This window comes from Sphaerodactylus townsendi, linkage group LG05 (genome assembly GCF_021028975.2).
Source record: "Sphaerodactylus townsendi isolate TG3544 linkage group LG05, MPM_Stown_v2.3, whole genome shotgun sequence".
Classification (NCBI taxonomy): Eukaryota; Metazoa; Chordata; class Lepidosauria; order Squamata; family Sphaerodactylidae; genus Sphaerodactylus; species Sphaerodactylus townsendi.
The window spans coordinates 132784642-132810663 of record NC_059429.1 but is presented as its reverse complement, the minus strand read 5'-3'; the positions used below and the strand labels follow the sequence as shown (position 1 = coordinate 132810663).

At 48.1% G+C, this 26022-nt stretch overlaps 1 protein-coding gene across 1 annotated transcript in view; it reads left to right on the top strand.

Moving 5' to 3' along the window:
• RTEL1 (regulator of telomere elongation helicase 1) overlaps window positions 1-26022 on the top strand; it is a 150158-nt gene that overhangs the window by 62134 nt on the left and 62002 nt on the right. The window contains exons 16-24 of the mRNA XM_048497934.1: window positions 643-724; window positions 1927-2059; window positions 4160-4273; window positions 11979-12019; window positions 16110-16195; window positions 18072-18149; window positions 20468-20545; window positions 23888-24031; window positions 25340-25455. Coding sequence (XP_048353891.1) covers window positions 643-724; window positions 1927-2059; window positions 4160-4273; window positions 11979-12019; window positions 16110-16195; window positions 18072-18149; window positions 20468-20545; window positions 23888-24031; window positions 25340-25455 — 872 coding nt within the window. The remainder of the gene's footprint in view (window positions 1-642; window positions 725-1926; window positions 2060-4159; window positions 4274-11978; window positions 12020-16109; window positions 16196-18071; window positions 18150-20467; window positions 20546-23887; window positions 24032-25339; window positions 25456-26022) is intronic.

Below are 26022 nucleotides of genomic sequence, written 5' to 3'. Positions count from 1 at the left end.
TTTATTTTTATGCCTAGTAAAGGTTGCTGCTATTGTTGTTGATCATATTCTTTGTTCTGTCGCGGAGGACTGTGTGTGTCATAGAGAATTATCTCTTGTGGGGTCGATACATGAGGCGTGAACGTTTTGTATAACTATTTAGGGTTTATAACTCAAAATCTGTAAATAAACAATTGTCTGAGGCAGTTTCCAACAAAAATACATAGAATACCACGAAGCCTGTTAACCAGAGGTGGGATCCAGCAGGTTCTCACCAGTTCCTGAGAGTGGGTTACTAATTATTTGTGTGTGCCGAGAGGGGGTTACTAATTGGGTCTGCTTTTCCATCTCCATCCCTCGCCTCCCGAAAGGCATTCTGCCTTTGAACGTGAAGGTTCCATATAGCAATTGCGACTAATAATGTAACTCCCCGAACTGGGTTAATCCCTTTCAGGTACTGCAGTTCATTGATTCTCAGCCTTTCATACCTTTTATCTCACCAGTCTCACCAGGTTTGCCTAGGTACGCCTCTGCCCCCTTTGCTGGGGGGTGGGGGGGCTGGCGAGGGAACCTGTTACTAAAATTTTTGGATCCCACCACTGCTGTTAACGTACATATTCTGCCCTCCTGCATTATATGGATCATCGTTGCTTCTTTGTCCAGGTGCACATTCACCCAGACACAAGCAGTCAGAAAAAGAAGCAGAGGACGGACCTGTGGAATTCATCTGCAACTAAAAAGCAAGGTGACGTTGTTGTGTTTACGTGCAAAACTGCTAATCACCATCTCCTTCAACTATCGGTCCTCGTACCAGAGGTTCTAAGTTGCCTGGGCTGCTGTCTCCTGAAAGGGAAGCCATCTAATACAGTAGTTCCCAACCTTTTTTCACTTGTGTATATCCCCTGGCAGCCCATTTCCCTGAAATTATACCCCCGCATTAGCAAAATGGAGGTAATTAATACAGTTACTGTTGTTTCAGATTTAGATGTTGTAATTTCAAATAAATGGCCCAATAATGAACATAAGAACATAAGAAAGAGCCTTGCTGGATCAGACCAGAGTCCATCTAGTTCAGCTCTCTGCTACTCGCAGTGGCCCACCAGGTGCCTTTGGGAGCTCACATGCAGGAGGCTAAAGCAATGGCCTGCAGATCGACTTCTCCTCCATCAATCTGTCCAAGCCTCTTTTAAAGCTATCCAGGCTAGAGGCCATCACCCCCTCTTGTGGCAGCATATTCCAAACACCGATCACGCGTTGCGTGAATAAATGTTTCCTTCTAATGGGATTAAAAGCAGTGGAATAATAAAATGAACAAACAGTACATATTTATTTACACTCAAAAGCTAAAATGAGCTCAAGTTAATACCGTGTTTCCCTGAAAATAAGACAGGGTCTTCTTATATTAATTTTTTCTCCGAAAGATGCGTTAGGGCTTATTTTCAGGGGATGTCTTATTTTTTCACATTTCCAATGCTGATTGGACATTTGTGCCAATTTCTCCAGTGACAGGTACCATCAATATCTCATTTTATAAAAATTTTGTTTAAGGTTAGAACTTAAAGCAAACGTAAGACCTTTTAACACAGTGGTTCTCAACCTGGGGGTCAGGACCCCTTTGGGGGTCGAACGACCCTTTCACAGGGGTTGCCTAAGATCATCGGAAAACCGTCTTTTTATATTTTATATATACCAGTTTTATGGTTGGGGGTCACCACAACATGAGGAACTGTATTAAAGGGTCGCAGCATTAGGGAGGTTGAGAACCACTGTTTTAATATGTTCCTCCCATTGTTCTTTTGGATGTTATACTCAAAATTATTAGCCCATTTTGCTACACAACCTTTTTTTTCTGTATCAAATCAAGAGATTTTTATATATCTTCATTGTGACCCACTACTCTTTCTGTGGTGCTCCTAATATTTTGCCTTCTTGTCTTGCTCGATACAGGAAAAGTCCTGAGCTTTTGGTGTTTTAGCCCTGGTTACACGATGAACGCATTGGTGCGTCAGGGAGTCCGGACCATCATTCTCACCAGCGGGACCCTATCCCCTGTTTCTTCCTTTTCTCTGGAAATGCAGATGTAAGTCTTTTCCTTTCTGCCTGTGTGCAGCACATCAGAGACCAGAACACGGCACGGGATCTGAATGAAACTGATAAAAACCTAGATTAGACTGAATAAGAGATTTCCAGGGTCCATTATGTTTTCGTACCCGAGAGGAGGCATGTGTATAAGACCGTAATTGGCTTGGTAAAGATAATTGAATCATAGAATCACAGAGTTGGAAGAGACCCCAAGGGCCATCCAGTCCAACCCCCTGCCATGCAGGAACACACAATCAAAGCACCCCTGACAGATGGCCATCCAGCCTCTCTTTAAAAACCTCCAAAGAAGGAGACTCCATCACACACTGAGGCAGTGTGTTCCACTGTCAGACAGGCCAACACCAGCCCTGACCTCACTCAGGAGCCCATTCCACCAGGTGGGGGGGGGGGGGCCAGGACTGAAAAGGCCCCGGCCCTTGTCGAGGCCAGCCGGATATCCTTCGGGCCAGGGATTACCAGCAGGTTCTCCTCCAAGGAGCAGAAGGACCTGATTGGCCGATATGGGGAAAGGCGGTATGTGTGTCTAAGACTGCTCACAGCCTTATAGGTCAAAACCAATACTGTGAAAATGACCTGGAACTCGATAGGCAGCCAGTGAAGATGGTACAGGACAGGTGTAGTAATATGGTCCCTGCTAGAAGCTCCAGTCAGGAGTCTAGCAGCTGCGTGTTGAACAAGTTTTAGTTTCCAGATTAGATTCAAGGGCAGGTCCACATAGAGCAGTGGTGGCGAACCTATGGCACTCCAGATGTTCATGGACTACAATTCCCATCAGCCCCTTCCAGCATGGCTGATGGGAATTGTAGTCCGTGAACATCTGGAGTGCCATAGTCTCAGGAATCAGGAGTCGGAGGAATAAAATACAACTCTTTATTGCATGGCTACCCCTCGCACATAGCATAAGATCACACTGCAGCAGCGCTCGATATAACGCAAATGCTAATGACCAATTACCGTGCAGCAGCTGCAGACTCTTAAAACAATACAGTACCTCACATCAATACAATACATTACACGTAGGTTCGCCACCACTGACATAGAGCAAGTTGCAATAGTCTAATCTAGAGGTGACTGTTGCATGGATTGCTGTGGCCAGGTCAGAATGGGAAAGATTCGGGGTCAGCTGACGAACCTGCTGAAGCTGTTGAGCACGGTGCTCCCCGTGTGTTCGATCGATCGATCGATCGATCGATCGATCGATCTATCTATCTATCTATCTATCTATCTATCTATCTATCTATCTATCTATCTATCTATCTATCTATCTATCTATCTATCGTATTTTAAACCGCCCATCCCCGAAGGGCTCTGGGCGGCGTACAGCAGGCCTGCAACAACAATACATAGTAACATTAAACACAGCAGGCTAAAAACAACATTTCACACATAAAACTAAGGTCATTTGAAACAATTTACAAATCTAAAACCATAAAACACAGCAGCAGCAATAATATATGTGGCGCACGATCCCAAGGCCGGGAGGGGACAGTACTGATTAGATAGTATATCAGGCGTACCATTGATGGCACGCAACAAAAGGTCATCCTAGAGGGGGAATCCGTGGCTGGCCTCACCAAAAGCCCGGTGGAACAGAACTGTTTTACAGGCCCTGCGGGATTTGCCAAGATCCCGCAGGGCCCGTACCTCTGACGGAAGGGTGTTCCACCAGGCAGGGGCCAGGGCCGCAAAAGCCATGGCCCGGGTAGAGGCCAGCCGCATCATGGAGGGGCCGGGGGCCACCAGTAAATTTGCCTCTGCCGACCGCAGAGGCCTACCCGGGACATATGGGGTGAGACGGTCACAAAGGTATACATTATACATAATGCCAACGTTACAGGCTGACATCAGAGGCCTATCACCCTTCGGTATTTCCTTCCAGTGTCGGCTCGGATGCCACTTCTGTCTTTCCTGCGGACAGCTCATGGTTGCACTTGGAATGCTCCCAGGGGGAGTCTCCGTGGAAATGCTTATTGCCTTCATGTCCTAGGTGGCAGTAGGCAACCAGTCTGTTTCTCGGAAATAAGCAACAAAGCTTGCACAATTAGCACGTTGATTGTCGTGTCTTTTTTTCCTTTAGACCGTTCCCCGTTTGTTTGGAAAATCCACATGTTATCGACAAACACCAGATGTGGGTGGGGGTGATCCCTAAAGGACCGGACGGAAGACTGATGAGCTCCAGTTACGAAAAAAGGTAGTGCGTTTCCTTTGTTTTTTTAGCAGCCTTATTTTTCTGGCGGGGTCAGGGATGTGCATTTATTTCCCCCCAGATGCCTTTTGAAATATTATATACAGTAATAAGGAGTTTCCACATTTGCAGTTTTGTGGTAGTTATGAGACACGCTCTTAAGAACATAAGAACATAAGAACTAGCCTGCTGGATCAGACCAGAGTCCATCTAGTCCAGCTCTCTGCTACTCGCAGTGGCCCACCAGGTGCCTTTGGGAGCTCACCTGCAGGATGTGAAAGCAAGGGCCTTCTGCTGCTGCTGCTCCCGAACACCTGGTCTGTTGAGGCATTTGCAATCTGAGATCAAGGAGGATCAAGATTGGTAGCCATAGATCGACTTCTCCTCCATAAATCTGTCCAAGCCCCTTTTAAAGCTATCCAGGTTAGTGGCCATCACCACCTCCTGTGGCTGCATATTCCAAACACCAATCACACATTGCGTGAAGAAGTGTTTCGTTTTATTAGTCCTAATTCTTCCCCCCAGCATTTTCAGTGTGTGCCCCCTGGTTCTAGTATTGTGAGAAAGAGAGAAAAATTTCTCTCTGTCGACATTTTCTACCCCATGCATAATTTTATGGACTTCAATCATATCCCCCCTCAGACGTCTCCTCTCCAAACTAAAGAGCCCCAAACGCTGCAGCCTCTCCTCATAAGGAAGGTGCTCTAATCCTTCAATCATCCTCGTTGTCCTTCTCTGCACTTTTTCTATCTCTTCGATATCCTTTTTGAGATGTGGCGACCAGAACTGAACACAGTACTCCAAGTGCGGTCGCACCACGGCTTTATATAAGGGCATGACAATCCTTGCAGTTTTATTATCAGCTCCTTTCCTAATTATCCCAAACACCTTGCCCTTTGCTGTGGTCCTGGAGGAATTAGCACAGCCTCAGAACGGGGTGGGCTTTGCAAAACGAGAGGTTCTGTCTCCCTGGTTGTCAAGTGTAGCATCTCTTTGAAGATCTCCCATCTATCTTCCTTCCCAGCCATTTGGGCATGCCTCCTTTATAGTTTCCCTCCTCTGTGTTCACGCTGAGAGCCAGCGTGGTGTAATTGTTAAAAGCAGGTGGATTCTACTCTGGAGAACCGGGTTTGATTCCTCACTCCTCCGGCTGTGTGGCAGAGGCTTATCTGGGGAACCAGATGTGTTTCCGCACTCCACATCCCTGCTGGGTGACCTTGGGCTAGTCCAGGGGTCTGCAACCTGCGGCTCTCCAGATGTTCATGGCCTACAATTCCCATCAGCCCCTGCCCCCATGGCCTACATGCATCACATTGTAGGATACATTTCCCTTTGTGATCTTTTGTATGCACCAGTGATGATGTTAAAAATAATAATAAAAGCTAGGCAACACAGTTCAGTTCATGAAAGATCAGTGAAGAAAATGGGGGGGGGGGGGAGATTACCAATGAGATCACCAGTTGCTTAATGGATCAAACCTCCCTCCTCCTCCTTGCCGAAGAATCAACAGTACTGTGCTAGTCCGTACTTGGGCAGCCTGAAAGAAAAACCACAAGCCAAGTCTTGTTAAAAGTTGAAAGGCAGCATGGAAAACACTGAAATAGAATAGCTGGCTGGTCATGACATCTAGATTCCTCAGAAGAAATGAATAAATGAAAGTGATTCTGGAGAAAACAGCTTATTTTTGGACATAGCCCTAGTTCCTCTTTTGCAGGACAAGGGGGTGATTGCTGACCTCATGCCCTCAGATCTTGGGTGAAAAGCTATTACTTCATGTTATTACATCACTGCTTCTCTTGAATCTGCTGTTAAAAGAGTCTGCAGTTTCTTAGAGTCATGCCAAATAACCACATGACCCAGAGGCATAGCTGAACTTTTGGAATGAAGCAGATGAGCAAATTAATCTCTCTTATGCTGCATAACATAATATGGCAGTGTGTAAGGCCTGGTGCATTGTCATAAGCTTCCAAGTTTTTCTATCCGATGCATCCAACTCAGCCTGTGTTCAGTTGATGATTCCTGCAATGTACCTGATGATGGGTACGGCCCAGGGGTTGATGGCCTTGATTGTATTCCCGCCATTTAATCTAGATTTCAAAATTTTCCTGACCCTCTGAGTGTATTCTCTGCTGACCACAGTCTTCACTTGCCCGTGCTTAAGAACATAAGAACTAGCCTGCTGAATCAGACCAGAGTCCATCTAGTCCAGCACTCTGCTACTCGCAGTGGCCCACCAGGTGCCTTTGGGAGCTCACGTGCAGGAGGTGAAAGCAATGGCCTTCTGCTGCTGCTGCTGCTCCTGAGCACCTGGTCTGCTAAGGTATTTGCAATCTGAGATCAAGGAGGATCAAGATTGGTAGCCATAGATTGACTTCTCCATAAATCTGTCCAAGCCTTTTTTAAAGCTATCCAGGTTAGTGACCATCACCACCTCCTGTGGCAGCATATTCCAAACACCAATCACACGTTGTGTGAAGAAACATTTCCTTTTATTAGTCCTAATTCTTCCCCCCAGCATTTTCAGTGAATGCCCCCTGGTTCTTGTATTGTGGGAAAGAGAGAAAAAATTCTCTCTGTCAACATTTTCTACCCCATGCATAATTTTATAGACTTCAATCATATCCCCCCTCAGACGCCTCCTCTCCAAACTAAAGAGTCCCAAACGCTGCAGCCTCTCCTCATAAGGAAGGTGCTCCAATCCTTCAATCATCCTCGTTGCCCTTCAATCATCCTCGTTGCCCTTCCGGTGGGGTTTCCGGTGGGGCAAGACGCTCCGTAAGCAGCGGAGCGTCGAAGTTTTGCAGTTTCCTTTCAATTCCTCGAAACTGGGCTCAAAATTGGAGGGCTTCTAAGTTCAAGTTCGCGGGCTTAGAAGAGACGGTGGCTGCGGGCTTGGGAGAGACAGAGACGGTGAGAGAGAGAGACGGTGAGAGAGAGCCTTCTCCATTCTCCATTCTCCAAGCTTGGGAGGGCGCGCTGCGCGCTGCACAAAGCCGTGAGTCATCGCAGCCAGCCAGGAGGCGCGGGAGTTTGAAACTTGAAGAGCGGCAAGCTCGGTAACGTCTCAACCCTCCCCCCCCCCCAACTACGGCTCTTACCAACGCCACTGACACTCTCAACTCAAGTGATTAGGCTTAGCTTCCCGGTTCCCCATCCCCAGGCAAGGAAGGCTGCGCAAAAAACTGCTGCGGCTGGCTGCTTTTTCCTCGATGTGGTGTGGATGTTTTGTGTTTTATGTTTTTGTGTTGTGTTTTCCTGCTTCTTTAAACATGCTACGTGGAGCAAGGAGTTTTTATAGTCGGCAAGTCTTAATGCAAATTGGGCTGAAATGTGAAATGGCTATTACAGACGATTTCATACGCCTTCACAATATACCGGCAGAGGCAGCTAGGACCCTGGGGGAACCCTGGATTACAATTCCTGGTAGGAGGCTGAGACGAAGGCGGGACAGAAGGAGAAAGAGAGGGTGCCGGGCTGGTGTTTTTACTAAGCTGGGAAGGTATCAATTCAAGTCTGCACTTCCAAGCATTTTTCTTACTAATGCACGATCTCTTAACAACAAAATGGATGAACTAAGGCTACAGACTGTGAAGAGCAGGTTTGGCAAGAACAGCTGTGTTTTATTAATTACAGAAACCTGGCTTCAATCACACATTCCTGATGCGGCAGTTGAACTATCTGGCTTCACTTCTTTCCGGCAGGACAGAAGCAGTAAAGATTCTGGCAAGCTGAAAGGGGGGGGGGTTAAATCTCTATGTGAACAAAAGCTGGTGCACTAATGCAAGCATCACGGGGGGTCACTGCTCAAAGGATTTGGAAAGTATGACTGTTAGATGTAGACCCATATATCTGCCACGGGAGTTCAGTGTGGTTATCATCATTGCAGTATACATTCCACCTGATGCTAATGCTACCATGGCTTTGAGCTCTCTGTACAACATTGTTGACAACCAGCAGAAAAAGCATCCTGATGCTGTGCTCATTATAGGAGGAGACTTTAATCATACTAATTTAAAAACAGTGCTCCCTAAACTCTACCAGCATGTTAGGTGCCCTACGAGAGGATCCAATACATTGGATAAAGTGTATACCAACATTAAGGATGCCTACAAGGTGATACAATTACCACACTTGGGTCAGTCAGACCATTTGTCACTGTTTCTAGCACCAGCATATATTCCACTTGGGAGGCGGGTGTTGCCTGTAATAAAGACTGTGAAATCCTGGCCTGATGATGCCTCCGAACTACTTCAAGATTGTTTTGAGACAACAAATTGGGATGTTTTCTACCACCCAGATCTGGAAGAGTATACCACTGCTGTTCTGAGTTATATCACCTACTGCACAGACACTCTTACTGTGGATAAGCGCATCCGGATTTACTCCAACCATAAACCCTGGATGACAACGGAGGTTCAGCGACTTTTGCATGACAGGAATATTGCTTTCAGATCTGGTGATGAGGCAAAATACAGTGCGGCGAGAGCCAGTCTCAAGAGAGGTATTAGACAAGCCAAGATGAGTTATAAGAGAAAAATTGAGGATTATTTTAATAATAACAACATGAGGCAGGTGTGGCAGGGGATTCAACAAATCACCAATCATAAACCAACCAATGACATCTCTGTAGATGGGGATTCTTCTTCTCTGGCAGAGCAGCTAAATCACTTTTTTGCCCGCTTTGAAACAGGTTTATCAGAAGGAGATGACACACAGCCACTAGGTGATTGCAGCTCACACCTCACTGTGGAGGAACATGAGGTGAGGCAAGTTTTGAGGGCTGTGAATCCAAGGAAGGCTGCTGGACCGGATGGTATTCCCGGTCGGGTGTTAAAGGAATGCGCTAACCAACTGGCTGGTGTTTTTACTGGGATCTTTAATCGATCTCTATCCCAGTCCACCATCCCATCTTGTTTGAAAGCTTCCACCATTGTTCCACTACCAAAGAGATTTCCTGCTGACAATCTTCAGGATTATAGACCAGTGGCACTCACCCCCATCATCATGAAGTGTTTTGAAAAACTGGTCCATAGGCATATTAGTTCTTGCCTTCCAGATACATTTGATAAACATCAGTTCGCATATCGGACTAATAGATCTACGGAGGACGCCATTGCCATTAGCCTCCACACTGCTTTGACGCATCTGGAACATCAGGGGAATTATGTGCGAATGCTTTTTGCGGACTTTAGTTCCGCATTTAATACAATCTCGCCACAAAGACTGGTGACGAAACTCGTGGATCTTGGACTCTCACATTCAATCTGTTTGTGGATTAGGGACTTCTTGTCTGGACGTTCCCAGAGGGTTAGACTGGGAAATCGGGTTTCCTCAGTTCTTACTCTAAATATGGGAACGCCACAGGGCTGTGTGTTGAGTCCTTTACTGTTCACCCTTTATACATATGACTGTACTCCTGTCTATCATAGTAACACCATTATCAAATTTGCTGATGACACAACGGTGGTGGGGCTCATCTCTGGAGGGGATGAGTCTGCCTATCGGAATGAAGTGGACCGACTGCTCTCATGGTGCAGGGAAAATAACCTGGTTCTTAACACTAACAAGACAAAGGAGCTCATAGTGGACTATAGAAGGAATAGCTCAGAAATTCAGCCCTTGACTATAAATGGAGATCAAGTGGAGCGGGTGGCTAGTTTTAAATTTCTGGGCGTTATGATTAAAGAGGACTTGACCTGGGGCGTACAGACTGCCGCGGTGGTTAAGAAAGCCCAGCAAAGACTGTACTTTCTGAGACTTTTAAGGAAGCAACAACTAGATGGAAAACTTCTGGTGTCCTTTTACCGCTGTGCTATAGAGAGTGTCTTAACCTACTGCATCTGTGTATGGTTCTCCAGTTGCACAGTGGCGAATAGGAAGGCGCTCCAAAGGGTGATCACTACTGCACAAAGGATTATCGGCTGCCCTCTTCCCTCCTTGGAAGAAATCTATAATTCCCGAAGCCTAAATAAAGCCCAAAATATTCTGAGGGACCCGTCTCATCCAGCACACTCTCTTTTCAAACTGTTACCATCTGGCAGACGATACAGGGCTCTCAGAACTAGGACAAAGAGGCTTAGAGACAGCTTCTACTCTAGAGCTGTGGCTATGCTAAACTCCGCTGCTTCATATTGATGTATTTGGGGCTGTGTAGGGATGGGTGGAGGAAGGGGAAGTGAGGATGATGTATGAGTCTGAAATTGTGTGCATCGAGAAATGCTGCTGTAAATTTCGTTGTGCGTGCACAATGACAATAAAATGCTTATGCTTATGCTTATGCTCTGCACTTTTTCTATCTCTTCGATATCCTTTTTGAGATGTGGCGAGCAGAACTGAACACAGTACTCCAAGTGCGGTCGCACCACAGCTTTATATAAGGGCATGACAATCCTTGCAGTTTTATTATCAACTCCTTTCCTAATGATCCCCAGCATAGAGTTTGCCTTTTTCACAGCTGCCATGCATTGAGTTGACATTCCCATGGAACTATCAACTAAGATACCCAAATCCATTTTCCCTTTTGCTTGATGTTACCCAGCTGCAAAATGCCCAGGTATTTATAAGCTGCCTCTTGGTTGCATGTGATAGGTTGGCCATCAGGCATTTCTGTGCCGTCACTCTCAGTGATCTTGCCCCTCTTTATTGCCGCAGTGGCGCACTTTTCCAGACCAAACTCCATCAAAATGTGTGTTGAATATTCGGACTGTGTTCAATAGTGACTGTATTTCTGGGTCTGATTTCCCGCTTCAAATCATCCATGTACAGCAAATGTGAGATTTTTTTCCCCAAGTCTTTTATATTAGCTACTTCATGTAGTTATTTATTTATGTACTTTATTCATTTGATTGTTACCCCGCTGTGTGTTCCAAAATCTTCAGCCAGAGAAACTATTCAGCAACTTGATCGTGTCTTCTTCTCATATCTTATTGATGTCTCTCTTTCCCTCTCCCTGTGTGTATAAATTTATGGCTTGAGGAAGGATTGCTGTAATGTATATTTCAACTATCCTTCCCCTCCCTAACCCCCTCCCCCCATCACAGAAATGTAAAAATATAATTATTCATTCATTTGTTTGTTTTATACCCCACCCTCCCAAATAGGGCTCAGGGTGGCAAACAAGTAAATAACGAAACACTAATCAAATATCAACAGCAAATATCAAAACAGCAGCATCAATCCCAAATATCAAAAATCAAGAACATCTCTAATCATGACATAGCAGCAGAATAACATTTTATAACATAATAGCAGAGTAATATCATAACATAACAGCACAATAACAGATTATAGCATCTTAAACACAATAATATAACATCATAGACAACCACCCCTCCCAACCTATACTAGCTCAAGCAAAAAACAGTATACCCTATGCCCGTGGTGGCGAACCTTTGGCACTCCATACGTTATGGACTGCAATTCCCATCAGCCCCTGCCAGCATGGTCAATTGGCCATGCTGGCAGGGGCTGATGGGAATTGTAGTCCATAACATCTGGAGTGCCAAAGGTTCACCACCACTGCCCTATGCAGAGGTGGCCAACCTATGGCGCTTCAGATATTCATGGACTACAATTCCCATCAGCCCCTGCCAGCATGGGTAAACAATCTGTAACACATATTTGAGAAGTATTTATTAAATTGATTATTTCTCTCCCCCCCTCCCCCCCCCATCAGATAATGATAATGTTCAAGCTCTTATTTTTCTTGCAGGTTTACAGAAGAATGTCTGACTTCTCTTGGGAGAACAATAGGTAAGGCAGAAAGAGGTTTTGTTGCGGCAGTTAGCTGAGGTCTGCAGGAGCTGGATTTGGTCCAGAAGCACCTTAGAGACCAACAAGATTTTTGGGGCATCGGCTTTCAAGAATCATCCTCCCTTCGTCGGGTACCAGGGAACTTTGTTTCTTGAAAGGTTGTTCCGCAGAAATCTTGTTTGTCTCTGAGGCGCTACTAGGCTTGAATCCAGCTCTTCTGCCGCTACAAACATGACTAAAACTACCTCTTAAACTATCTTTACCTATAGTGCAGCAAAAGAATTTCTGACTGTAGGGATAAAAGTGTTAGGGAAAACGAAAGTTTCTTTCCAGCATTTTGCCCTGCACCCTCAATTCACCCCCTTTTTCAAAGAGTCCACTGTTTCTGATGTTTGGTCCTCCAGGATAACTTATTAATCATCTTATAAAGAACCAAAGAACCCAGTATTGTCTGACTGTACGCTGTGTAATATGACCAAGCAGGGCTAGATGAGTTGAGTAAAGAACAGAGGCGTACTGGGGGTAAATGGCGCCTGGAGACAAATTGTTTCCAGCTGCCCCCCCAGGCTCTGCCCCCCACTGTTGCCGGGTGCCTTTGACCCCACATGTCACCATGGACATGGGCAAGCTCTAGGGTGCTTAACTCCCCTTCCTCCCCCCCCCCCCCATTGGGCTCCCATCAGTCCCTTCTGACCTCCCCCCCCCCCACCCCCCCCCCCCCCCACCCCCCCCCCCCCCCACCCCCCCCCCCCCCCACCCCCCCCCCCCCCCACCCCCCCCCCCCCCCACCCCCCACGCCACCACGGCTCTAGGTTGATCCTGCATTGAGCAGGATGTTGGACAAGATGGCCTGTGTAGCCCCTTCCAACTCTATGATTCCATGTAAAGCCATTCAATCACAGAGCAAACACCTCCAATAAACAATCTGGTCGGATTAGGACTGCAGAACTGGGAAAACAATGCAAATGAAAACAGGCCTACGACATGACGTGCCATAAGGAAGAAAGACGGGAGACAGAAGTAGAGGACATGGCAGTAAATAAAGGGAGGTGAGACATATAATGAACTGTGCAATAGACAACACCGCTATATCCCTTGCAGGAGCAACCTTCTGTGCTGCACCACCAGAGGCATAGCTCCAAGAGGGCGGGGGCGCGACGCACCAGTGTGGCGAGGGCATTCCGGGGTAAGATGGGGGCACCAGTGCACCGGGTGCTTTTCCCCCTTGCTACCCCTCTGTGTGCCACTATATTACCATTCTAGCATGCTTTTCAAAAAGCGCCCTCAACCCCGCCCATGTCGCCATGGACTCCCCCTTCCCTTCCCTCCCCACCGCCAGCTGGACGCCCAGCCAGCAGCCTGCAGTCTCTTCTGACCTACCCTCTGGGCAGGCCAGAAGGGACTGCAGTCCCGGGCCTCGGATACCTGCTTTTATAAGCACTGAGGCCGGGGGTGGGCCTTGGGGAACAGGAAGGGGTGGAACTTCCTACTCCCCAAGCCCCACCCCCCCCCCCCGCCCCCCCACCCCCCCCCCCCCCCCCCCCCCCCCCCCCACACCCCCCCCCCCCCCCACCCCCCCCCCCCCCCCCCCCCCCCCCCCCCCCCCCCCCCCCCCCCCCACCCCCCCCCCCCCCCCCCCCCCCCCCCCCCACCCCCCCCCCCCCCCACCCCCCCCCCCCCCCACCCCCCCCCCCCCCCCCCCCCCCCCCCCCCCCCCCCCCCCCCCCCCCCCCCCCCCCCTGCCACCCAGCCCCACCCCCCCCGCACCCCACCCCATGCCCACCCCCCCACCCCCCCACCCCGCGCCCCACCCCCCACACGCCCCCCCACCCCCCACCCCACCCCCCCCCACCCCCCCCGGCCAAGCCCCCCCCCCCCTTCACCCCCCCCCCCCACCCCACTCCCCCCCCCCACCCCCCCCCCCAATTCATTCATTCATTCATTCATTCATTCATTCATTCATTCATTCATTTGCATCCCGCCCTTTAACACAGATAAACAGCCAGTAAAATAATGGTTAAAAACAACCACAGATGGCGAACCCACCCCCACCCCCCACCCCCGCACCCATGGGAGGTCAATGTTAGTACTGATTAGGCCAGCTGGCTAAATGGAAATGCCTGATGGAAAAGCTCCGCCTTGCAAGCCCTGTGGAACTCATTTGAGTCCCACAGGGGCCTGATCTCATTAGGGAGCTTATCCCACCAGCCCTGGCCCTTGTGGAAGCCAGCCAGACCTCCTTCGGGCCAGGGATCTCCAGTAAATTTCCCTCCGGTTACCGGAGGGATCTAGTGGAGCAACATGGGGAGAGGCGGTCCCATAGGTATGCAGGCCCAAGACCGCTCACAGCCTGAAAGGTTAGCACCAACACTTTGAATATGATCCGGTACTCGATCGGCAGCCAGTGAAGTTGAGTTGAGTTTTGAGTCGAGGCCTCTAGAGCTGCAAGCGTGGCCTGACCCACGCAGTGTGCAGCAGCACTTTAACATCTTGCAATTTGGATGTTACTTCTCCTATTTCGCAGTCCTCCTGGAGTCTCCTTGAGAAAGACATGCAGTAAAGGAAGCTAATTATAAATCAGTCATGTCTCAAGGAATTCCCACTGAAAGCGGTTGCGGTTTTGCATAAATATAGTCTTTGCTGAATGGGAGAACTGAAACTAGCCAGTTCAGTCACAGAGCAAAGACCTCCGGTGATGCCGCTCTCATTTGTTCATGGAAACAAAGGTCGATATGAACTCAATCATTTAAACCTCAGTCATTGTTTAAATGACTGAGCCTTTGTTTTGGTTAGATAACTTTGGCCACCTACATATAGTCTGGCAGGAAGTAGGAAATTCCCCTGAAGAACATACAAAACAGAGCTGTTGTAACCGGAGGGGTATGTTTGAGGTTGCAGATTTTGCTGTCCAATGACAGTGCAAAGGAAATGACACAGATTCACACCCTCTGGCATACTATGACTGAACCTGGAAAGGGGGAGTTTTGGCTTTAGAGAAAAAAACAGGAGTTGCTGAAGTTACTAAATCACATTTTAAAGATTTGTTTTAAGATATTTCTTTTTCCCCCCCAATAGCAGAGGGGTAAAGGGAAAAATATATATATAATATATAAATTTTTATTTATTTATTTATTTGTTCTTTAGACTTTTATACCGCCCTATTAATTGCACTGTGACACTTTATTATAAATTTCATGAATATTATTGGTTGTCTTTTTGTATGCAGAACCGGGGGTGGGGGTTGTATTTGTATTTCATCGACTTATGGAAATCCCAGGAAGAGGCTCTCAAGGCAAGAGAGAAGCAGAAGGGACCTGCTGTTGTCTTCCTTTCAGAGTCTCTTAGTAGTTTCCCACCCAAACAGGCGCTGCTGCTCAGCTTCTGAGATTGGGCTATATCATGCCGCCTGCCATCCCTCTGATATTTTTTTTATTTTATTTATTCTTTAGACTTTTATACCGCCCTATCCCCGAGGGGCTCCGGGCAGTGTACAACATGTAAACATAGTACAATCATAAGATGGCTAAAAACCTTTAAAAGCAGCGATAAAAGCAATAAGAGCTGAGTATAATAAATATAATAAATACAAGTATAAATATAAGTGGCTTCCAGCAGCTCCATTTTCAAAGTCCTCTCCCCAAGAGGGAGGGATGGCGAGTCCTATTAGGTGACAAACGGCCCAGATGTAAGGGGCCAAAAAGGGGAGGGGCACCATCAGCGGCCGGTCCCTCCAAAGGCCTGGCGAAACAGCTCCGTCTTACAGGCCCTGTGGAACTCACCAAGGACCCGCAGGGCCCGGACAGCTGGAGGGAGAGCGTTCCACCAGGCCGGGGCGAGAGCCGTAAAGGCCCTGGCCCGAGTGGAGGCCAGCCGCATCATCGAGGGGCCAGGAACCACCAGTAGGTTGGCCTCAACTGATCGAAGAGGCCGTACAGGGACATATGGGGTGATGCGGTCTCGAAGATACGATGGCCCCAGGCCGCGTAAGGCCTTAAAATAAATATATATGTGGGGAGTCTAGAAAATCAAAGCTCCAAAGTTCTGTCTGAAAGGGCTTGCTCTCAGTACAGACCTGTGTCTTTTATTGCAGGTAATCTGGTGCGAATCATACCAAATGGGCTGCTTATATTCTTTCCTTCATATCCTGTCCTGGACAAAAGCTTGGAATACTGGAAAGTACGTTGCATTTTCCGTGCTTCTGCCTTCGGGGTCAGGTTTGTCATGCCCTTATATAAAGCCGTGGTGCGACCGCACTTGGAGTACTGTGTCCAGTTCTGGTCGCCGCATCTCAAAAAGGATATTGAGGAGATAGAAAAAGTGCAGAGAAGGGCAACGAGGATGATTGAGGGACTGGAGCACCTTCCCTATGAGGAGAGTCTGCAGCGTTTGGGACTCTTTAGTTTGGAGAGGAGACGGCTGAGGGGGGATATGATTGAAGTCTATAAAATTATGCATGGGGTAGAAAATGTTGACAGAGAGAAATGTTTCTCTCTTTCTCACAATACTAGAACCAGGGGGCATTCATCGAAAATGCTGGGGGGGGAAGAATTAGGACTAATAAAAGGAAACACTTCTTCACGCAACGTGTGATTGGTGTTTGGAAGATGCTGCCACAGGAGGTGGTGATGGCCACTAACCTGGATAGCTTTAAAAGGGGCTTGGACAGATTTATGGAGGAGAAGTCGATTTATGGCTACCAATCTTGATCCTCTTTGATCTGAGATTGCAAAGGCCTTAACAGACCAGGTGCTCGGGAGCAACTGACGCAGAAGGCCCTTGCTTTCACCTCCTGCATGTGAGCTCCCAAAGGCACCTGGTGGGCCACTGTGAGTAGCAGAGTGCTGGACTAGATGGACTCTGGTCTGATCCAGCTGGCTTGTTCTTATGTTCTTAGGCTTAGGGTCAGTCATGAGTACTTAGGACATGACTTAACTTGTACTCTGTGGGATTTTTAAAAAGAATATTGGAATCGAGAGGTTTAAGCCCCCGCCCCCCATTATTACAGCTTTTGTAGGGCAGAAGGGTAGAAGCATATTATATAACTATACATAATGCATGCCTGTTTTCTCCAGTATCTGAGGAGCATGCCTATTAGGTGCTGTAGAACACAGGCAGGATAATGCTGCTGCAACCGTCTTGCTTGTGGGCTTCCTAGAGGCAGCTGGTTGGCTTCTTAGTGTGAGACTGCGCCACCTAGTAAGTGCAGATGCGATGCACTGGGCAAGTCTGGGGAGGCAAACCCCAGGCAGAAGTTGTCCCCACTGAAAAGGATATGCTGAACCAATGATTTTCGAATGGAACCCGGTGGGGCATGGCCTAAGCCAAAGCATGTGTTGAGTGGCTGCAGCCAAAGCCATTGCCCAGGATGAAAGGGTGAGGGCATCTAAGGAACATCTGCACTGAATGCTGAGGCTTTCTGCAGTGTAATCATAGTAGTAGTAGAAGAAGAAGAGTTGGATTTATATCCCCCCTTTCTCCCCTGTACTCAAAGGGGCTTACAATCTCCTTTCCCTTCCCCCCCCCCCCAGCAATCACCCTGTGAGGCGGGTGGGGCTGAGAGACCTCTGCAGAACTGTGACTAGCCCAAGGTCACCCAGCTAGCATGTGTTGCAGTTCACAAGCTAATGTGGTTCACCAGATAAGTCCCCACAGCTCAACTGGCAGAGCGGGGAATCCAACCCAGTTCTCCAGATTGGAGTGCACCTTCTCTTAACCGCTACACCTCACTGGCTGTGTGGGGTTCAGTCACCCTCAGCAGAATGAGTTATTGCCCCTTGAATGTGGCCACTGGCTTTGAGGCTTGACCATCTCCTACTCGTCCTCACATGCTTGAATTTACTTCGTTTCCCATGTCATGATAATTTCCAGATGAGTGGACTCTGGGTGACGTCTGAACTCAACCGCCAGTTCATCTTGGCAGCCCTCGGCTGTCTTCTTCACCGATGAGCCGTGGCGGCTGGTTTCTTGCCAACCGAAAGCCACAAGGGTCGGAGGTGGCCGTGTTGGAAATGCAGCGAGAAACCTTGTCTTGTGTCATTTCTGCTATCCGCAGGAACATGATTTTGCTGGAAAAATAGAAGCTGTGAAGCCAATGTTTGTGGAACCGAGAAACAAAGGAACGTTCACTGAGGTTAGCAGTTTTTGTGTACCTTTTGGCCGTCTGTTTTCCCTCCGAGTTTGTTTGCTCGATTATCCATCTTTCAGAGACCGCCGTCAAACTTTTCCGTTTGGTCTGGCTTTTAACGGTTTAGGGTTACATCAGTATTGGCTCCGTGCGACTTTGCTTGGAAAATGGTTTCATTCACTGTTTATCCATATCTAAACAACGGTACAGATGTTATGTACTGAGCCCTCCAGAGCTGGCTGTTTGCCTTGCCACGGTTAATAATATCACAGTGACCTAGTGTCCCAGTGAAACAACCCCCTTCTTAAGCACTGGCAATATCACACTGCTTTGCTTCCATAAACTATGCAACATCTTGCTGTCCTTCCTTTTGCCTTAAAAGACAAAACTGGTGCTACTGCAGTTGTCGTGCTTGTAGGCTTCCTAGAGGCAGCTGGTTGATAGTGCTGGACTCGATGTACCTTTGGTCTGATCCAGAAGGGGTCTTATGTTCTGAGACCCATATGCATTGCACAGCACAACTGCCTGACTGCATGTGAGAGTTTCTCTTGACTACTCCTTTTCACAACGTTCCACCTTCAGGGTGTGCCCCTTCCTGTCCCATGAGGCTGTAATGCCTGAGATTCATAAAAGACTCCCACCTTATCGCAGACTGGGTGGTAAGTGATGATGTAGGGATAGATCAGGGGTTGAGAACCCGCGGCTCGCGAGCCGCATGCGGCTCTTCCTCCTCTGTTCTGCGGCTCCATGAGCTGAGCCGCAGGGCCCATCTTCACCCGCCCTGCAAGCAGCAGGGCGGGCGCATCCCTCGCCCACGGCCAGCCAGGCTGTGCCGCGGGCTTTGCCTCCTGCCCGCCTCGCTCATTGCGAGGCGGGTGCTCTCCCGGCGGCCGTCCAGGCCGAGCCGCCGGGCCCCTCTTCAACCCGCCCTGCAAGTAGCTTTGCCTCCTGCCCGCCTCGCTCATTGATGACCTTGCAGGAGGGAGCTCCCGATTTCTGGTGGCCATAAACTTGAACAAAATAAACTATCCAAGCCAAGCTAGTTTGAATTAAGCTTATTTCAAGTGGAGCCCTTTTGCTTGCAGACAACCTGTAGTGGTTGCTATGGGAAGCACCAATCCTGACTGTAGTTTGGGCAGTTCCTTTACTTCTTTAGGCATCATGCTTCTTTAGGCAACATGCTAAAGAAGAAGAGCTTGGATTTATATCCCATTTGGATTTACATCCCACTTTTCTCAAGGTGGGACTCAAGGTGGCCTACAAGCTCCTTTCCCTTCCTCTCCCCACAACAGATCCCTTGTGAGGTACATGGAGCTGAGAGAGTTCAGAGAGAACTATGACTAGCCCAGGGGTCTGCAACCTGCGGCTCTCCAGATGTTCATGGACTACAATTCCCATCAGCCACAACAGGAGAGAAAGGGGGGATATAAATCCAAACTCCTCTTCTTCTTCTTATCCACTCATGGTTACTCATGCTTAAGTTACAGAAAAATCACCCAGAAGTTCAGTTTCCTCAATAAATGTATTTATTTATTCTGTGCAACTTGATAACACTGTAAATATAGTTTCTCAGAAAAAAACTTTTGTTTGCTGGGTGTGTGACAGACATGAATGCATTCACACACCACACATTCATGGCTTAGTACTGAATCCTTGTTTGTTTGGCCATAGACTTTAAATCACTGCCTTTTCCACAGAAATTGACATCATTCTCTGCCTGCTGGGAGTATTTTGCAATGGAGGGGGGTTGGTGGATCTCAGGTCAATGGGATTCGGAAGTAGTCATTGTTATGCATGAGGGCATGAAAGGTGGCTAGATCAGGGGTCTGCAACCAGCGACTCTCCAGATGTTCATGGATTACAAATCCCATCAGCCCTCGCCAGCGTGGCCAATTGGCCATGTTGGCAGGGGCTGATGGGAATTATAGTCCATGAACATATGGAGAGCCGCAGGTTGCAGACCCCTGGGCTAGATGGTCCTTCTGTTTTTATTGACTGGCTTATCTCCTAGGATCAGCAGTGGCGTAGGAGGTTAAGAGCTTGTATATCTAATCTGGAGGAACCGGGTTTGATTCCCAGCTCTGCCACCTGAGCTGTGGAGTCTTATCTGGGGAATTCAGATTAGCCTGTACACGCCCACACACAGCAGCTGGGTGACCTTGGGCTACTCACAGCTCTTCTGAGCTCTCTCAGCCCCACCTACCTCACAGGGTGTTTGTTGTGAGGGGGGAAGGGCAAGGAGATTGTAAGCCCCTCTGAGTCTCCTGCAGGAGAGAAAGGGGGGATATAAATCCAAACTCTTCTTCTTCTTCTTCTTCTTCTAGGTCATGGATGCCTATTACAGGAAGGCCGTCTGCCCCAACTCCAACGGTGCTGTTTTCCTGGCGGTGTGTCGTGGGAAGGTACGTTTTTTAAAAACAAAGAACACCTTGAACTGTATGTTGACCAGTGGTTCTCAACCTTCCTAATGCTGCGACCCTTTAATACAGTTCCTCATGTTGTGGTGACCCCCACCCCTAACATTTATCCATTTTACAGATGGAGAACACTGATGCAGAGAGTCTTAGGCGACCCCTGTGAAAGGGTCGTTCGACCCCCCAAAAGGGGTCCCGACCCACAGTTTAATTATTTATTTTATTTATTTATACATTAGATTTTAAACTGCCCACCCCCGAAGGGCTCTGGGCGGTGTACAGAAGGCCAGGAACTACATTACACACAACAGGCCAAGAACAACATTATACACAACAAATAAGTTAAGTTAAAAACAATTTACAGAGTCTATAAAAACATAACAGCATTAATATACCGTATATACTCGTGTATAAGTCGACCCGCATATAAGTCGAGGCACCTAATTTTACCACAAAAAACTGGGAAAACTTATTGACTCGCGTATAAGTCGAGGGTGGGCAATGCAGCAGCTGCTGGTAAATTTCAAAAATAAAAATAGATGCCAATAAAATTACATCAATTGAGGCATCAGTAGGTTAAATGTTTTTTGAATATTTATTTCAAAGAAAAACAGTAAACTGGCTCTGTAAGTGGAAAAGAGGGTCAACAAGAACAATATGGTATCAACAATAACTTTAAAAGTACAAAAACCTTAGCTCAACCAGCAACCAAGCTAAAACACAAGAGTTAAAATCCTTCAAAAACTGGATTCCTCATTATCATCTGTATGTCCAAATGTAACCCAACTTAGATTTTAAGAGGGATATTATCAGAAATGGAAAATCTACTATTAGCTTCCATTGTAAACAATGGGGGATGGAGCATCCCCTTTGGGGGTCAATAACTTTGGATCCCCTGACCCAAACTTCACCAAACCTGGCTGGTATCATAAAGAGACTCTCCTGATGAGACCAGCCAGGTTTGGTGAAGTTTGGTTCCGAGGGTCCAAAGTTATGGACCCTCAAAAGGGTAGCCCCATCTACTAATAGCTCCGATTGAAAACAATGGGGAATGGGGGCACCTCCTTTGGGGGTCCATAACTTTGGACCCCCTGAACCAAACTTTACCATACTTGGCTGGTACCATCAGGAGTGTCTTCTGAGGGTACCCTGAAATTTTGGTGCCGCTAGCATACAAACTGTGCCCCCTGATGGCTGGCAAAGTAAAAACACACAAAAAATTTTAATGACCCGCATATAAGTCGAGGGGAGCTTTTTCAGCATTGAAAATGTGCTGAAAAATTCGACTTATACATGAGTTTATACGGTAGTACAATAAAGTACAGCAGTACTACAAAAAGTGTGGCGCCCGATCCCAAGGCCGGGAGGGGACAGCAGTGCTAATTTGATGTTATATCAGGCGTGCCAATGATGGTTCAGAACCACTGATGTAGATGATGGTTTCTGAAGACCCATAGAACTGATTAATGTGTCCAAGTGCTGCAGCTCTCCAGTAACACGTCACGAGAAATCATCAATATCAAATCAAGAAATTATCAGTAAAACAACATTCCCCATTCTGGGGCCAACCTGTGTTTTACTAGCTTTGTAAAAGCTTTTCAGTTGCTGTGTTTTGTTAAAACAAGTATTCTTCTTTTTCAGATGTACAAAATATATATTTTTTTCTTGCATGCTGCAGGGACAGGAACTAGATCAAAGCTTTCTCGATGATGAGTTATTGTTATCCAGAAATTATATCTGGAGCCCACAAATTAAGAACTTATTGTCGTTGCCTTTGGAATGACAATAGTGTGGGTGATTCAAAATATAAACACTTTACCACCAGCTATCCGGGCCCTGCGGGATCTTGGAGAGTTCCGCAGGGCCTGTAAGACCGAATTGTTCCACCGGGCGTTTGGAGGGGCCGGCCGCTGATGCCCCCCCTCCCCTTTCCCCCTCCTTTTCCTTTACACTCTGGGTTCTCCGCTCCTCTGTTTTATTTTCCAGGGTGGATCTATGAAGTTTATGTTTTTACAATTGGACATTATTAATTGCTGTTTTAATGGGGTTTTATTGTAACTATTGTTTTAATGTGTTGTTCACCGCCCAGAGCCCTTCGGGGGAGGGGCGGTATAGAAAACCAATTATAAATAAATGATAAATAAAAAACATAAACGCTGGCCCGCATGCTGATAGAAGATCACTTCTGACAGCAAAAACCAAGGGTAGAATCCAACCCAAGCACTTGGTAATCTCCTGAGAGCCAGAGTAGTTCAGAGTGGGCTCTCATCTGGAAAACCAGGTTTGATTCCCCACTCCTTCACATGAGTGGCGGATTCACGCCAAGCGCTCAGTAATCTTAACGCTAAGCCATAACATAGGTCAGTGTTGTTTCTCTCATTTTACAGTGGCGTGCAGAGAACTCCAGGCCTAAGGCATATAATGGAGCATTCATAGGTGAAACTTGAAGTGAGGACTTCCTGATTCACTGCCATTCTAGGCAGTCATAGCCATGAAGTGGCAGTAAAGCCAAAATTCCCCAAAGACTTCAGCTGGCGCCTCGGACTAAATTGCATAGAATCCCGTCGTTCAGCTGTTTAAGCTAACCCTGGCCCCTTCCGGACACACGAGGCGACTCAGGTTCGACTCGTGTCGGCGGAATCGTACCTCAGCTCAAGTCCTCCCGTTCCTCCGCATAGCAGCTGACTCGTGTCTCCGGAGCCGAGCTCAGAGGGCGGGACCACCTCCCTGCGCTGCGTTCCGATTGATCATTGTTGAGTCCCCTGCTTCTGGCGATGCCCAAAGCTACGCCAGCCACGAAGTCTCCCCGCTTCTGGCGCGATGGGCTGCAAATACTGAGCTGTGATTGGCTAGGATGGCAGAGTCGAAGTTGACGGAGATTCCGCAGATCAGCCGCTTCGCCTCGAAGCAACCCGAAGTTCGCCAGCTCCACTCCATCCCCCCAGTCGAGCTCGGAAATTCAACGGCAAGAGGGGGGTGAGTCGAGTCAGACACAAGTCCGACGCTACGTCTGTGCGGAGGACTCGGGTCGGACTCAAGTCGATCTAAGGTCGACTCCTACAATGCGGAAGGAGGTCGACTCCTACAATGCGGAAGGAGGTCGACTCCTACAATGCGACTCCTGCTACACACTTAAACTCTCCAATCATATGCTGCCGCAGTGCCTGGTCCCAGCCCTGGCACACTGGCATCCATCTTGCATTTAATCGTAGGGGCAAGTGGCAGAGTCCATTCCCACCAGTCTTTCTAGAAGCAACCGATATGTAAGAACTTCTCCTTGGCAGGCAGCAACCAGTCAGTAGGTGACACAAAACACTGCGTTGTTTCCAGGCCAGTGAAGGTCTGGACTTCGCTGATAAGAACGGACGAGGCGTCATCATCACCGGACTTCCGTTTCCTCCTCGCATGGACCCCAGGGTCATGTTGAAGATGCAGTTCTTGGATGAGATGAAGGGCAGAAATGCTGCTAACCAGGTGAGGACCACATGTGGATAATTTTGGACGTGGCTAGATCAGTCTCATCAGATCTCAGAAGCTAAGCAGGGTCAGCCTTCGTAGGTGTTTTGGTTCCTTGGTTCACCAGGGAAGTCCAGGGTTGCTGTGCAGAGGCGGGCAATGGCAAACCACCTCTGCCTTACTCTTGCCTGACCTAGATTGTCCATGCTAGCCTGATTTCATCAGATTGTAGAAGCTACGCAGGATCACCCCTAGTTCGCTTGGATGGGAGACCACCCAGGAAGTCCAGGGTTGCTACGCAGAGGCAGGCAATAGCAAATTGCCTGTCTCTCTTGTCTGGAAATCCCCAGAGTGGCTGTACAGAGGCAGGCAATGGCAAAAGTACCTTGGAACTTCTCCTGCCATAAAACCCCTACAGGGTGGCCAGCTGCCACTTGATGGCCTCTTCCTGATACACTGGAGCAGCAGTGGCGTAGGAGGTTAAGAGCTTGTGTATCTAATCTGGAGGAACCGGGTTTGATTCCCAGCTCTGCCGCCTGAGCTGTGGAGGCTTATCTGGGGAATTCAGATTAGCCTGCACACTCCCACACACGCCAGCTGGGTGACCTTGGGCTAGTCACAGCTTTTCAGAGCTCTCTCAGCCCCACCCACCTCACAGGATGTTTGTTGTGAGGGGGGAAGGGCAAGGAGATTGTAAGCCCCGTTGAGTCTCCTGCAGGAGAGAAAGGGGGATATAAATCCGAACACTTCTTCTTCCTCTTCTTCTTCTTCTTCTTCTTCTTCCTCTTCTTCTTCTTCTTTTTCTTCTTTTTCTTCTTCTTCTTCTTTTTCTTCTTCTTTTTCTTCTTTTTTTCTTCTTTTTCTTCTTCTTCTTCCTCTTCTTCCTCTTCTTCTTCTTCTTCTTCTTCTTCTTTTTCTTCTTCTTTTTCTTCTTCTTCCTCTTCTTCTTCCTCTTCTTCTTCCTCTTCTTCTTCCTCTTCTTCTTCCTCTTCTTCTTCCTCTTCTTCTTCCTCTTCTTCTTCTTCTTTTTCTTCTTCTTCTTGTTCTTGTTCTTATTCTTCTTCTTCCATCACTACCAAATTTAGGAGTCTTTTATGCTGGTCTGACTGTCTTTCTGTCAATCCCCAGCCTAATTCCTTGACCTGCAGGTGGTATTGAAAGCCCCCAAAGTTCTGCCGGGTTATTTATGCTGAGATTCCCAGCTGGTCGCCAGTTCACTTTTCCTGTCATTAAAAATGAGTAGACAGAAGCAGGGCAGAAAAGGAGCCTCTCCTTGCCTGATAATCTTTTGTGTCGTTTTTGTTTGTTTGTTTTCACCACATGTAGGGCCTCTCTGGAAACACTTGGTACAAGCAGCAGGCTTCCCGTGCAGTGAACCAAGCCATTGGCAGAGTCATCCGACACCGGGACGACTACGGCGCCATCTTCCTCTGCGATCAAAGGTGACCCTTCCTGCTTCATCCTCTTGCCCTTTCCCCAGTTCCCGCTGCCTGCACTCGTCTTCGCTGCAGCCACGTTTTTGCGCTGTCATCATGGAAGAGGGCCTCAAGGTGGCGCTGGACACCAGGGTGGCTTTCTTTTGATGGCTGCAGGGCAGAGCCGCGTCGCTCCTTCTTTCCCCAATCAGTGAGAAAGCGGAGTTGGTGCCAAGTGTGGGTGGGGGGAAATTGGAGGCAAAGGGGGACTCCTTTGAGAGAGGCTGGAGGACATAGATTCTGGAGTGAAAGGGGCTGAGGTCATTCTTGACACCACCATGGGCCAGCTACACAGGCAGCGCAGGTTGAGCTAATCCAGGGGTAGGGAACCTGTGGCTCGAGAGCCGCATGCGGCTCTTCTGCCCTTGCACTGCGGCTCCACGAGCCGAGCCGCTGGCCCCCAGATCCCCGCCTTCGCGACCAAGGCTGGGCCGCGCCACGGGCTTCCCCTCTTGCCTGCCCTGTTGGAGCGGGGCAGGCGCTTTCCCAGCGGCCAGCGAGGCCGAGCCGCTGGCCCCATCCTTGCCGCATCCA